The sequence below is a fragment of the Giraffa tippelskirchi genome, chromosome 3 (genome assembly GCF_054371585.1).
Source record: "Giraffa tippelskirchi isolate mGirTip1 chromosome 3, T2T-mGirTip1v1.2.pri, whole genome shotgun sequence".
Taxonomy (NCBI): Eukaryota; Metazoa; Chordata; class Mammalia; order Artiodactyla; family Giraffidae; genus Giraffa; species Giraffa tippelskirchi.
Window position 1 is genome coordinate 122,235,294 of NC_137277.1, and position 15,554 is coordinate 122,250,847.

At 36.8% G+C, this 15,554-nt stretch overlaps 1 protein-coding gene across 50 annotated transcripts in view; it reads right to left on the minus strand.

Moving 5' to 3' along the window:
- The window catches only part of R3HDM1 (R3H domain containing 1), a 150,727-nt gene that overhangs the window by 80,765 nt on the left and 54,408 nt on the right, over nt 1-15,554 (minus strand). For all 50 annotated transcript variants that reach the window (XM_081579168.1, XM_081579151.1, XM_081579140.1 and 47 more), the window contains 2 exons: nt 10,595-10,803; nt 8,951-9,161 (listed from right to left, as the gene is read on the minus strand). In XM_081579168.1, the coding sequence (XP_081435294.1) occupies nt 8,951-9,121 (171 nt within the window). In that variant the 5' untranslated portion in view covers nt 9,122-9,161; nt 10,595-10,803. The remainder of the gene's footprint in view (nt 1-8,950; nt 9,162-10,594; nt 10,804-15,554) is intronic.

Sequence of the window (15,554 nt, forward strand, 5' to 3'; positions counted from 1 at the left end):
CTCACAAAATAAAAAGCAAGTCCCACTCCAGGGGCAGCCCCTTGGAGTGTCCTCATTTCAGCAAATGTTGAAACTTATACAAGACTCAAAAAGTGTGAGTTCACTGTAAAATGCACTGAAACACAGATGCTACTTTTAGGGGAGTTGGGCCCAAACAAGGTTGGGAAAGATCATGAATGGGGCAGTAGAGTGCTCCAGAAGCACACAAAGGTAGAAGGCTAGGGCTGAGTCCTGCCTGTGCCACTGGATCTCCAGGTGACACTGGCAATTCATTAAAATAAAGTCTCTGAAAAATGGAAGGTTTGTGGGGCTTAGTTTTGAGTTGTGACTCTTGAGTTCTATGACTCTAATGCCAAAATGGTTGGTCATAACCTTGAGCTCCTCTAGCCAATTCGGGATCCTTTTTGGAAGAAATGTCATCAGAGAGCATCTTTCCCCTGGGTATTTCTCCCTCAGGTTCATGAAGGATGGTGGTGGTAAAGGTAACTTGCACAAAGGTCTGCAGTTTTCTTTTTTTTTAATTAGTTTATTTATCTATTTTTTAACTTTACAATATTGTATTTGTTTTGCCATAGCCAGAAAGAACAACACCAATACAGTATACTGACACATATATATGGTATTTAGTTAATCGGTAAAGGTCTGCAGTTTTCAAATGGACACCCAGCCAACCTAAGGCCACCAATAAATACTCTTGCCCTAAACCTGAGCACTGACTCTTTTCTTAGAAATACCATTCTCTCTCTGGTAAAAGTGAGCTGTTTCAGCAACTTTCCTCCCACTCTGTGTGAACAAGATCAGCATGTTTTCTCTGCAATGTATGTTTTCGCTGTGGGCATCACACAGGGCCTGTGATCCTGGAAGATGCCAAGGAGCAGAGAGTATGGCTTCACTAATCATTTGATACGAGTAGCTTCCACAGCTTAACAGTTGTTTTCTTATATCAGTGCTGTTCAACGTACTGCCCACAGACCTGTCAATGGGTAAAACTGGCATTACCTGGGAGCTTGCTGAGATGCAGAATCTTGGCAGTCTCACACCACACCTTCTTCAGTCTCTTTTGTGGTTTTGCAGTCTTCAGCCTTTGCCCTTCTTAAAGCTGACTTTATAAATGGGTCCAGCAGCTCTGGCACTATGGTCCCTTCCCTCTTGGGTGTGCAGTTTATAGCAGGCATCCTTGGGCAGTGGGATGTCTTAGAGGCAAGCCTGCGGACTGAAAAAGCTCTCTTGGCTGGCCCCTTTAGTGTTATGTCTAAGAAGTCATCACCAAAATCAAGTCATGAAGCTTTTTTCCAGTGTTTTCTTCTAAGACTTTTAGAGTTTTATAGCTCTTAGAGGTCTTTGATTCATTTTGTGTTAATATCTATATACGGTCTTAGGTAACAGTCCAACCTCATTCTTTTGCCTGTGGCTATTTAGTTTTCCCAGCATCATTTTTAAAAAGACTGTCCTTTCTCCATTGCCTTGGCACTCCTATCAAGAATCATCCGATCATATATGCAAGAATTTATTTCTGGGCTCTAGTTTATTCTACTGGCCTATGTGTCTGTCTTTATGCCAGCACTAGACTGCTTTGATTACTGTAGCTGTGTAGTAAGTTCTGAAGTCAGGAAGTAACCCCTCCAGTTTTGTTCTTTTTCAAGAATGTTTTGACTATTCCAGGTCCTTTGAAGTCCCACATGAATTTTAGAATGGGATTTTCTATTTTTGCAAAAATGACATTTGATTTTGACAGAAATTATACTGAATTTGTAGATCACTTTGGGCAGTATTAACATTTTAACAATACTGATGTTTCCAATTCACGACAATGGATGTATTTCAATTTAATTATGTCATCTGTAATTTCTTTCAGCAATGTTTTGTAGTTTTCACTGAACAAGTCTTTCACCTCCTTGATTAAGTTAATATACTTGTTAAATACTTGACTAAGTATTTTATTCTGTTTAATCCTTCTGCAAATCAAATTGCTTTTGCAATTTCCTTTTTAGATTGTTCACTGTTAGTATATAAAAACGCAACTGATTTTTGTGCACTGATTTTGTGTTCTGCTACTTTTGTTGAATTCATTTATAGGAATAGTGTGTGTGTGGCAATGGAAACATCACTAATCAAAAACTCTTTGTATAATTATTTGGGACCATACCAACAATTCAGAACTCCATAGCAATTATGTGGGAAAGTGAACTTCTTGAGATTAATGTGACAGATTGCTTGAATTAACTCTAAATAATTCTTAACAAAGTAGTCATAAAAATCCTTAAAAGATTATAGTCCCTAATAAAACTGAATAAAAAACACAATCAACACTGTCATACAAGCAAAATTATTTATACAAGAAGTGGTCAAAGAACTTTCTATTAATTAAGATAATATCTGCTTGGAAACATTCAAGGAGATGTCTAATGTCTGCTGGCCTCTCTCCAGCTTGATGATATTATTGTTATTATTATTATGGCTTATGCAGCTTTACTGAAGAAAAAAATCAATTACTAGCAGAGCTATTAGTTAATTACTCATCCACTGACAACTGGCATCATTTATTCAGTGCTATATTAAACACTGTATTCGAAGACAGATTAACTAACAGCTCCAAGACTCCTAACAATATATACATAAAAATTACAAAATGTTTGAGACCCTGTTTTGGAATACAAAGGGTGTTTGACTTCCAATTTCCACTCTCTGTAGAACAAGAACAGGTCACTCCTTTATTGACATCCATAAAATACATCACATTTTCTGTATTGCTGATGCTATAAATTCAACACCAATTCTCCAGCACATCAGTTATGAACATGAAGCATATTATGTAACCTCAAATCTCTAACAGTGGAAGGTTAAAACAAGGATGGATACTACTAGAATAATGCTGCTTCCTTTGATGTGACAACTCAGCATCCATCTCCCTCACCCTCAGATGCCTCTTCAGCATGATAAAGCAGAGTGAGGAATGGTTTCAGTCTCATAACCAAGTTAGAGTGAAGAAACTGGCCACGTAATACACATGCTCCATTAAAAAAAAAAAAAAATTTGCACCTCGGGCAACTGTCCTCTTGTAACTACTTCACAGTTTCTAGAAGCATTTATTGTCTGAAGATAGAACTTAAGTCTTCTCAAATGAGCAAATGAATGAATGGATGGAGGTAAACAAAAAATAACATGAAAAAAGATGAGGCCTGACAGGAGAGCACCCAGATAAGAAAATCAAAAAAGGAACAATAACTTAAAATTTATTCCAGCTATAATGAAGGTTATTCTAACTTTAAGGTAGCATCACATGGCACAGTTCTGAGTCCATTCCTGATACTCAGTAGTGCTTATCTTTGTTTTATAAATCCATGCAATCTCTGGTGCCAGGGAATCATCTAGGTTTGGATCACGTATCAGTGAACAAACGGATAAAAGAACAGTTATTAGTGATGGACAGGGAGGCCTGGTGTGCTGTGATTCATGGGGTCGCAAAGAGTCGGACACGACTGAGTGACTGAACTGAACTGATATAAATAATATTTTTAACAAACAGTAGAAAATCATAAGATTTCTTTACAATTTTATACTATGACATCCCTTCATTCAAAAATTAGTTTTCCTCAACAAAATACTAAAGGGATGGTCAGGCAATTAAGACTTGGAACCGGATGAAATGTTTGCTTCCTTAAGAAAACACTTCCATTTTCCTAAGTCACTTTTAATCAGCACACACATCTAAATTTGAGTAAAAATAATAGTTACTGTTTTAAAATGAAACCTTCAGGAAGTATCTTAGAGGTAGAAAAAGAAGATGAAAAAAAAGAAAAAGAAGATGAAATGTCTATAATATCTTAGAAAAAAAGGCATTTCGTAATAGGTAACTTCATGTTAAGAGGTAACTATATAAAACAGATTTCTTTTTTAACAAGACACTCTATTCCCTTTTCATTCTTAAAAGAGCTGACTTATTTATACGAAAACATAAAAACTTTTTTCTAATTTTATCTAATTCCATTCCTAATTTCCATTACTTAAATCTCGTGTACATTATTTCGACTGTAAAGCTCTTGCCAGATACCTTGCATAGAGGCATCTTGAACCTCAAAATCTCTAAGCAGAGTAAATATATCCACGTAAAAGTAAAATCTTAATAAACATTTGAATAAACAAGGAATACAGCATTTCAGTGGATTAACGAACCCTCATATTCTCTTTGTTCCTCTTCCCAGTCTTTATATTCACCATGCTATATGGAACGTGATATGAGAGACCAGGCCCATTTTTCCTTATTACACTATTTCCTTGCCATGGAATAGGTTTTCAGTAAGTGTTTGTGGACTGCATGAAATTCTCCTGCAGTATGAACGACTGAGCCATGATTCAATAGTGGTCATCAGAATGTTTTTGTGTTTACTGCCAAGAACAACACAAGAAACATGGTAGAAAATGTAATACAAGCACACCTTGTTTCACTGTGCTTGGCAGATACTGTGCTTCTCCAAATTGAAGGTTTGTGGCAACCCTGCTTCAAGCAGCACCATTTTTCCAACAGTGTTTGCTCTCTTTGTGTTTGTCACGTTTTGGAAATTATCACAATATTTCACACTTTGTCATTATCATTTTATTTGTCATGGTGATCTGTCATCAGTGACCTCTGATGTTACCACTGCAATTATTTTGAGGTGCCTCAAACCGCACCCACATAAGATGGCAAGCTTAACCAATAAATGTGGTGTGTGTTCTGACTGCTCTGCCAATCAGACAGCTGTTTCCAGTCTCTCCCTCTCCAGGGACCCCTATTCCCTGAAACACAACGATGTTGAAATCAGCCCAGTTAATAATCCTATACTGGCATCTAAGTGTTCAAGAGAAGGTAAGAGTCACATCGTTCTCAGTTTAAATCGAAAGCTAGAAATTAAGCATAGTGAGGAAGGTATGCTGAAAGCTGAGATAGGCTGAAAGCTAGGCCTGTGTGCCAAACAATTAGTCAAGTTGTGACTACAAAGGAAAAGTTCTTGAAGGAAATTAAAAGTGTTACTCCAGGGGAAAACATGAATGATAAGAAAGTGAAACTTCCTTACTGCTGATGGAGAAAGTTTTAGTGGTATGGATAGAAAATCAAACCAGCAACAACATTCCCTTAAGCCAAAGCCTAATTTAGAGCAAAGCCCCAACTCTCTTCAGTTCTATGAAGGTGGAGTGAGGTGAGGAAGATGTAGAAGTTTAAAGCCAGCAGGAGTTGGTTCACAGAATTTAAGGAAAGAAGCCATCTCCATAGCATAAAAATGCAAGGTGAAACAGCAAGTTATGATGTAGAAGCTGCAGCAAGTTAGCCAGATCTAACAGCCTTCTATTGGAAAAACATGCCATCTGGACTTCCATAGCTAGAGAAGAGAAGTCAGTGACTGGCTTCAAAGCTTCAAAGAACAGGCTGATTTTCTCATTAGGGATTAACGCAGCTGGTGACTTTAAGTTGAAGTCAGTGCTCATTTACCACTCTGAAAATCCTAGGGCCCTTAATAATTATATTAAACCTATTTTGCCTGTGCTCTATCAATGGAACAACAAAGCCTAGATGATAGCACATTTACTGACAACATGGATAACTGAATAGTTTAAGTGCATTGTTGAGACCTACTGCTCAGAAAAAGGATTCCTTTCAGAATACCACAGCTCATTGACAATACAGCTGGTCACCAAGAGCTCTGATGAGATGTACAAGATTCATATTGTTTTTATGCCTGCTAACAACACATCATTCTGCAGCCCATGGATCAATGAGTAATTTCAAGTTCTTTCAATTTCTTAAGTCTTATTACTTAAGAAATACATTCTGTGAGGCTATAGCTGCCACAGATAGTGATTCTTCTGATGGATCTGGGCAAAGCCCAGAAAGCCTCTGGAAAGATTCACCATTCTAGATGCCACTGGTGATTCATGAGAAGAGGTCAGAATAGTAACATTAATAGGAGTTTGGAAGAATTTGATTCCAACCCTCATGGGTGACTTTAAGGTGTTCAAGACTTCATTGGAGGAAGTAACCACATATGGAGTGGAAACAGAAAGAGAAGTAGAATACAAGTGGGGCTTGGGGACTTTCCTGGTGGCCCAGTGGTTAAGAATCTGCTTTGCAATGCAGGGGACATGGGTTCGATCCCTGGTTGGGGAACTAATATCCCAATCACAGGTTAACTAGGCCCATGTGCTGCAACTACTGAGTCCACACACCACAACTAGAGAGAAGCCTATGCAGCTCAACAAAGATCCTGCATGCTGCCACTAAGACCTGACACAGCCAAAAATAAATAGATAAATATTAAAAAAAAAAAAAAAGAGAGAGAGACAATGAAACACACTATCCTTAAAAAAAAAAAAAAGTGGGGCCTGAAGATATAGCTGAATTGTTGCAATCTTGCCATAAACCTTTAACAAATGAGGAGTTGCTTCCTGTGCGGGGTGAGCAAAGTGGTTTCTTGAGATGGCATCTACTCCTAGTAAAGATGCTGTGAACATTACTGAAATGACAACAACGGATTTAGAATATTACATAAACTTCACTGATGAAGCATCGAGAGTCTGAGAGGACTGACTCCAATTTTGAAAGAAGTTCTACTGTAGGTAAAATGCTATCAAACATCATTGCATGCTACAGAGAAACTGGACATGAGAGGAAGTGTAAGTTGATGCAGCAAATTTCAATGCCTTATTTTAAGAAATTGCCGGTGACCTTTAGCAACCACCACTCTGATCAGTCAACAGCCATTAACATCAAGGCAAAACACTCCAACAGCAAAAAGATTATGATTTGTCAAAGGTTCAGATGATGGTTAGCATTTTTAGTAATAAGGTATTTTTAATTAAGGTCTGACTTTTTTTTTTATACATAATGCCACTGCATTCTTAACAGACTACAACATAGTGTCTTTACATGTGCTGGGAAACCAAAAAATCTGTGTGACTCGCTTTAATGTGGTATTTACTTTACTGCAGTGGTCTGGCAACAAACCTGCAATAAATTCTGGGTATGCCATAATCTAAGTTAATCGCCTGCTGAGAAACATGACCTGGAAGAGTGAACCTTAGGTGTAGAAAAGAGACTAGAAAGATACCTTTTACCATTTCAATAACGAATGCAATAGAATTTAAGCATTTTCTCTGATCCAATCAGGATACTGACTTTCTGCCATCACTGGGTGTACTGATGGCAGGCATGACAATTTTTTGTTTTAAAAAGTGCTATTTCTAAAAATGACTAGAAAAACTGTTACTCCTCCAAATTTTTTAGATAATAGCCACCTGACTATACTTAAGCAGTGGGATCTAAATGCTTTTTTACTGCAGTATGAGTTGATATCATTTTCTAACACATTTCTGTCATATAATGAAGAATAAAGTTTTTGAGTGAATGAAAGAATAAAACAACCTTTAAAAGAACCTTCTTAATTTATTCTTAAAAAATAAAGTATCAGTTTTGGCACATAGCATTCAAGGTCTTTAGGATGTAGAAAGAATGATAAGAGTATTTTTCTCCCCAAATAGAATTCTTTATTTCTAGGGCTAACTAAAACAAAAGTATAAGACATAGTATTTTAATTTAACAGTTTATGGGCTTCCCTGGTGGCACTAGTGGTAAAGAACCCGCCCGCCAATGCAGGAGACATAAGAGACACAGGTTCCATCTCTGGGTCAGGAAGATCCCTTGGAGAAGGAAATGGCAACCCACTCCAACATTCTTGCCTGGAGAATCCCATGGACACAGGAGCCTGGTGGGCTATAGTCCATGGGGTCACAAAGAGATTGACACAACTGAAGTGACTTAGCAGTATAGGGCTAACTAAAACAGAAGTATTAGACAACATTTTAAGTTAACAGCTTATAGTGGATTAAAGGTCTTTCCTACTGACAGACAGGGTCAAATGCCCCCTCCCCTTGAACCTGTGCTGGCTTTACTAACAAGTGTTATCAAAAGACAACAGTGGAAGTGACATTCTGGGACTTCTAAGCCTAGGTCACAAGGATGCTTGCAGCTTTGTTTGGCTCTTGGAACATTCTTTCTGGAACCCCTGAGCTTCCTATAATGAATCTGATTACCTGGGCTGATTGTGTTGGAGGCAGTCCAGGTATGTGATCCTAGTTCCAGCTCAGCCTACATTCCAGCTATTGCCACCAACAAGCCAGATAAGTGAGCAAAACAGTTATGGACCTTCCGGGCCAGCCCACCTGATATTTAAATATCAGTGAAGGATCTCTTTTGATGCCTTGTATGGACAAGATTCACTCAGTCAAGCCATTGCTCCATTTCCCGACACACAAATCATGAGATATTAAAAAAGAAAATGTTATTTTAAAATTGCAAGCCCTTATTTTGTGATCATCCGTTGTTCAGCAACAAATAACAAGAACACTTAAAAGTAAGCATTGTTAAGTACTACTTGACACAATTTTTACCTACCTTGAATCTGTGGACCATCATCAGTTTTCATCTATGCCTGGAATTAAAAGCCTTCTCAGTGGTTAGTGCTAGGTCATCACACATGTGTAGCCTCAAAAGCCTCAAGTGACCTTTTTTTCTTCACCAATCTCTTTTTTTTCCCTCAGTCACAGTTGATCGATTGCTTCCCCAGGGCTGTTTTTGCCAATGGAACTTCTGCAATTTCAATCTCTCTATTCTAATCTCCTCTAATCTTAGGTTATTTTGAACTCTCACAACACTGATAGGTGCAAAATGGAATGAAAAAGTATAAAGCCACTAGAAGAACAATATTGGCCACATACAAATAAAAAGAAATAGGTTACACAAGCAAATCAAAGAGCAAGATTCAACAAGCTAATCCAGGTGACCACCCAAAGCAGCTGGTAGGCATGTGGCAAAGGGTCACCTTACCCTTATACAATTCTGAAAGTGAGTTTTGTATGAAAAGTATAATTATGTATTGAATATTTAATACTTGTAGACAGAGGAAAAAATCTTGTTTACCTGCAAATCAATATTGTTGTCAATACAACGTTCATTCTTCTCTGCCAGAATCTTCCCATAGTTTTCTGATTTGGTAAGATTTTCAACTCCGGTTGTATCTTTCACTTCTGCCTCCAAATCCTTCATTGTTTCAGTTTCATTTTTTATAGTAACAGTATCAGACATCCTCATTAGCAAAGGTTATTTTAGAATTCTACAGGGAACTTGAAGCCTTAGCAAGCAAGAAAAAAATTTTAATTCACTTTGAAACATTCTTTACATTCAGTTATTGCACAACATTGACTAAGTATCTTCTCTGTTCCAGGAATAATGTCAAATATACACAGATAAATGCAAAATTCCTGCTTCCAAAGAGCATCGAGTTTAGTGGCAAATATATCCAAATTAAAAAATCATAAGACAATGAGATAAGGGATATAGTAAGGGTATGAGGTGATTTTGATGTGCACAGCACTGTGAAAGTTCATAAGAAACATTAAGGTATAAGTCCTATCCAGATGAAAGGTAATGGATGGAGAGTTATAGATATATACTTAGTTGACATCAGAAACCTTTTTATCGGAAGGGGTATTATGAGTATTGACCCATGGAAAAAAAAATCTTCCTGTCATAGCTTCAGAGCTTTCATCTAGCATTCCTAAAACTTCTAATTTCTTAAATTAACCTGCAATTCCAAAAGGAAATAACTTAAAAAACAGCGACATTCTATACAAAACACAGTTGTGAATTTGCACTAATAACTGCCCAGCATTATGAATCAAGCATTGAAAATTCTCCTCATTTACACGACTCAGGGCCAAACAACATACATTACCAGATGCTTTAGTACTTAAAAGGAGATCAAATACAAAAGAAGCCAATATATTTCAAATCTTCAGTGAGTTTAAGACAACAATGGGAACTTTACACCAAATATCAAATAGGAACTGATCAGATAAAGCTCTCATTTTAGGACATGTGAGATATGTGAACCTGAAGAGCAGAACTTCTAAACCACTTGATATTTTTTTCTAGACTTATTGAGATATAACTGATACATAATAACATATAAGCCTAAGGTATACAATATGATGATTTGATACACATATATATTGTGAAACGAGTAATGCAATCCATCACCTCACATAATTAAATTTGTATGTGTGTGTGGTAAGAACAATCTATTTCAAAATGCATCAAAAAATGAATATGAACTGATGGACAGGCAGAGGGATGGGTATAGATGAACAGACGCAGGTTAAAGCAAGTATAATAAAATGTTGATAGTAGAATGGAGGGGTGATTAAACGGTTGGTCACTGTAAAATTCTTTCAACTTCTCTGTGTTTCTGAAAAGTTCATAATTAAATCTTGAGAAGGGAAAAACCCAGTAGACTTTGTTTTTTCTATATGGAAAATTCAAGAGTTCTTTTCCTAAAAGAATGTTTTGCAATGAAATACCTAAACCTATTTTAGGAATCCATAAACACATCTAAAGCTTAAAAAAAAAGTCTTCCTTAATTATATTCATACCAAAGTTAAGTGATTCTTTCTCAAAACAGTAAAGTTACTAAGGGGGAAGGGGTTACTTAAAGTACTCTGATTGCTTACGATTTTGAAAGAAAAATCTCTAATCTTTCTCAAATGATAAAAGAGGTTAGGTTACCTGATGTGTCCTAGGGATTTGGGATTGTGGTGTTCCACAAAAATAAAATAAAATAATCCAAGGTTCTTTTTCACAGTTGTCAGCCAGGATGTCAATTGTCTTGACCCATTTGGAATCTGGCAGGAGGAGTCCCATGTCCTTGTCACCACTGTAGATTCCTGGACTGAAATGGACTGTCTTGGATCAAATATATCATACCTCTCAGCAGCCTAAAATTAAAACAAAATATTTTAACAAAATAGCCAAGGGAAATGAAATACTACACAGTAATTTGGAAATTAAAAATACTACTGTTGGTGACTTTACTGCTTTCTTGTCCTAAACAAGGGCCAGAACACTTAGTTCTAGACAATTTTGACATACACTGGTCTTATGAGCCCGAGTAAGTCATGAGGCCACCTAGACTCTTCTGCTGTAAAAGCAGAAGGAAGAAGAAAGCAAGGGAATAGATATATAATAAGAACCAAGTATATGGTCAGTGCTGTAAAGGAGATGATGATTTTCATTTTAGAAGTTTGCCCAGTATCAGAACCAGGGAATTCTTGCCTCCAAGAACTATGATTTTTAGAGTTTTCTTCCAAAGCTACAACTCCATGAATGTAAAACAGTAATTTTTAAAAATAATCACATTCTAGGTTTTTAAAAGTACAAAAGAACTAAAGTTGTAATAAGCCATTTAACATGTTCAAAGAAACACACATTGCCTGTTAAAAGCAAATGTCTATAAAGGGTGACAGACTATTTTTAAAGACATCTGAAAGATTAATGCCAAAATTCTCTCAGTGTCATCTGTTTTTAAAGTCAGTTTCATTTAAAGTTGTTTTTTTTTTTGGTACAAGTGACTACATCACAGCAAAAAACACTTCCTGTATCGCTCTTCCATCTTCCTTTGACAATTTTGTTGTCAATAAATAGGACAGCACAGTTTTAAGGTGAACAACTGCACATAATGGGGTCTAACCACCAAGAGATGCAATACTAACACTGCCGAGCATACATCACAGAAGAATTCACATTTTATACCAATTCTTTAAAAACGACTTTGAAACGGAATTATTTTGAACCCCAACACAGATTCATATTAGTTTTCATATCTCAATTACACTGTGTTTGACTACAGGATAACAGAAAAGGAGATACTACAAACAAGTGTCAAACTGTTTTCTAACTGACATTGGCATTTCAATATGACCAAGGTTGCTGGGCCACTAAATATAATGACTAGGCTTAAGGAAAAAAATCCATGTGAAACAAACCAAAAAATACTTAAATATATTATTTTTCTCATTAAAAATTTTTCTCTCATAAAATGGTAGACACAAGATGGCAGCACTCACTAAGCAGCAAAATTCTTTGCATTCTTGCAGAAATTCTGTGATTTAATTGTGACTCTTTTACATTCAAAACTCTAAGAAAGCATGGTTGCAGTTCACTTAAGAAGTGAATAAGGCACCACAAAAGGAAAAGCTGCAAGGGATAATGAGCAGGAGGCACAATGTGAAGAGATGAATGAGGATTAGAAGGTCTTCTTAGGACCCAAGGAATCTTAGGGACCACCAAATTCAAATGTATGATAATCAAGCAAGTTATTAGTACCCAGAAGTAAAATGACTTGTCCAAAGTCATACAACCAATTTATATGACCAATACTTGCTAATAAGCCACACTACTTGACAACAAATTAATGAGTGCTGCTGAACCAACTGGCCAGTTATTGCCTGGAAAGGAAGTGGTATAATAGAAAACTCAAATGCACTAGCACTAGTGTGTGGATGCTCAGTCACGTCTGACTCTTTGCAATCCCACAGAATGTAGGGAAAAAATATTTAGCTGATAAATGGTTAGAAGATTTGAATGGCTTAAATGTAAAGCACTTGCCACAGTATCTCTCACAGAGTGGGAACCCCAAAAATGTTATAATAGCTTTCTTTCATGGTCAGAATCACCTTAGGCCAGCAGTTGGTTGAAGCTTTATCTGCTGTGTCCTGGCTGCACTCTGCATGATAGCAGACTGACCGAGGCCCACCAAGGGTGCACAGTGGCCTTGTATACCTCAAGTTTTCTTATGCATAAATCCTACAAAGCTCAACAGAAGAGAATGACTGGAGTTTGTATGAATGTACCTATGTTGGGGAGGAGGGTGCTTGCCTCAGTGCACAGCCTCAAGGGGCTCTCATTAGAGCTTTGATATTAAACATTAAAAATTCACATCAACTTTACCTCTCAAAAATAATAATGTATTTATTTTAAATACAAATGTTTTCCTCTCTTAATCTTCAAGTAAAAGAGATATTCCAGCTTCTTGGTACTTACTAAAACAAAATTACTTTTATTGTGGCACAAAGCCTATACTTCTAGGGTTACCTAAGACTATGTGGACTTGTAGGTGTCAAGTACAGGAAGCCACAGACAGAAATGGAAGATTATATCTCTGCCACAACACTCAGGAGTCAATTAAATGCACCTTCCTTATGTAACAGATAGCTATACAGTAAGTCAACATGATTAAGGAACTTAAATGAATTGGGTAGGTTTTTACAATAGAAAGACAAGAGGAAAAAAATATTGACGTCTATTAAATGCATACATCTGAGTACCTACTGTTACTGATATTTAAAAACTGAGTTTCTGAGAATTTGTTTCAACATACAAGAGATGGATATATGCACTCAACATTCAAACTCATCTTTGAAAATACATTCTTCCAGCCAGTAATGTTATTTATTAGGGACATATCAGAGATTTGATTGCTTTCCTGGTGGTAAGCTGTAAAGAATCTGCCTGCCAATGCAGATGTGGGTTCAATCCCTGGGTTGGGAAGATTCCCTGGAGAAGGAAATGGCAACCCACTCCAGTGTTCTTGCCTGGGAAACCCACGGACAGAGGAAAATTCCATAGCCCCGTGGGTTATAGTCCACAGGGTCACAAAAGAGTTGTACATGACTGAGCGACTAAACAACAATAGAGATTTGATTATATACAATTTCTAAGCCACCAGGTAGCTAACAAAAGAGAAATGCCACATGTATGTATTATACATAATAAAATCTTCAGAACCTTATGCACAGAAAGGCTGGCATCCACCCAACACCATAAGCAAACGGGCATTAAAGGGAAAATTAAATTTTTATAACCTAAAAAAGTAAAACTATAAAAGTATATGAATATAGGAAATATTTTATAATTATTGTGTGAGTGCTTCCCAAGAATGAGGTAGAAATTTAGAAGCTATCAAAGAAAAATAGTAACAAAACTTACAATAAAGTTTCAGTATATTTTTGTATGACAAAATGTAAGAGATTAAAAGGCAAATCATGTAACAAAAATACTTCCAATATAAAAGGAACCAAATCTCTAAAGTAAAAAAGGTCTTAAAAACCAAAGAGAAAAGGAGAGAGAAATGGAAATTGGAAATTTACAAAATAAATACAAGTAACTAGCACCAAAAACTACTTATAAACAGCCTACCAGTGCAGGTACTGTTCTAATACCTTTCATAATTAACTCATTTAAAGCTCATAACATGGAGAAGGAAATGGCAAACCAATCCAATATTCTTGCCTGTAAGTCCATGGACAGAGGACCCTGGCGGGCTGCAATCCATGGGGTTACATGACTGAGCATGTATGCATAAGGGTGGAGGGAGATGGGTTGGTAGTAATAAACTGGTAGAACAACAACAAAAAAAGCTCTCACAACAATTCTAGGAAGTAGGATGTATCAATATCCCCATTTTACAGATTAGGAAACTAAGGCACAGTAAAATCGCTTTGTCCATGGTCACATAGATGGTAAGAGTAGGATATGAAGCAGGATATGAACTGGGGCAGACAGCAGCTCCACTCTAAGCTCTTACCCATAATGCTGATCATCACTAATACGTACCAAGAAGAGAGACAATTTGAGTTTATAGAGCATATTTATTTCAAAAAATACTTAAAACATGTAGTAACTTGGTAACATTGTGTTCAAGAAAGAAAGTAGTAAACTTACCCTTTTCAAGTAGATAGTACATAGTAGTACAGAGATCCTATTTTATTTATCGTCAGTCAGGCTAATTGCTACTGAATTAGCAGAACTGTCAGGTAATCATCCAGTTTCTCTTAATTTGTCTGTCACTTGCGATCTTAAGTATTAAACTATGTAAACCTGGCTGGCAATAAGGATTCAGTCTGTGGTGAAGGAACAACATGAAGTCAAGGAGCTTACAAATGATAAATATGCATAGTTAGGTACCTTTCTCAGGGTAACAAAGCAGGGCAGAATTAGGATCAACATTTTGAAAGCATATGCAGTCCATGAACAAACAATTTCTCCAGTGAAAATTTCAGACAGAATTTTCAGCAATAAAAATTAACCACCGCTAATTCAAAGGATCACCTTATTCTGCATATAGCCTAATATATGTGGTTCTAGGAGTGTTAGTTGCTCAGTCATGTCTGACTCTTTGCTAACACATGGACTGTGGTCCACCAGACTCTTGTCCATGGAATTCTCCAGGCAAGTATACTGGAGTGGGTAGCCATTCCCTTCTCTAGGGGATCTTCCTGACTCAGGGATCAAACCGGGTCTTCTGTGTTGCAAGCAGATTCTTTATCACCTGAGCTACCAGAGAAGCCTATGTGTTTATATAGCACAAAAGAATTGAAAAGTTAGGTAATCAGAAAAATAAATATTCTAATTTCACACACTGAAAACCAGTTTATTCTAGATAAAATATCAAAAAATTACTTAAGGGAATCCCCTGATGATTCAGTGTTTAGGATTGAGAATGTGAATTTCCACCATTTCTAAATATAATGTAAACCATGGGTGGTTGTGGGTTTTTTTTTGGGGGGGGGTGTCTGGGGGCCTGGGTAAATCCCTAGTCAGGGAACTAAGATCTCACAAGCCAATGGCTCACCCCCCATCACCCAAATAATAATTATAATTTTGTTGTGGGAAAGAAATGTGGCCACAC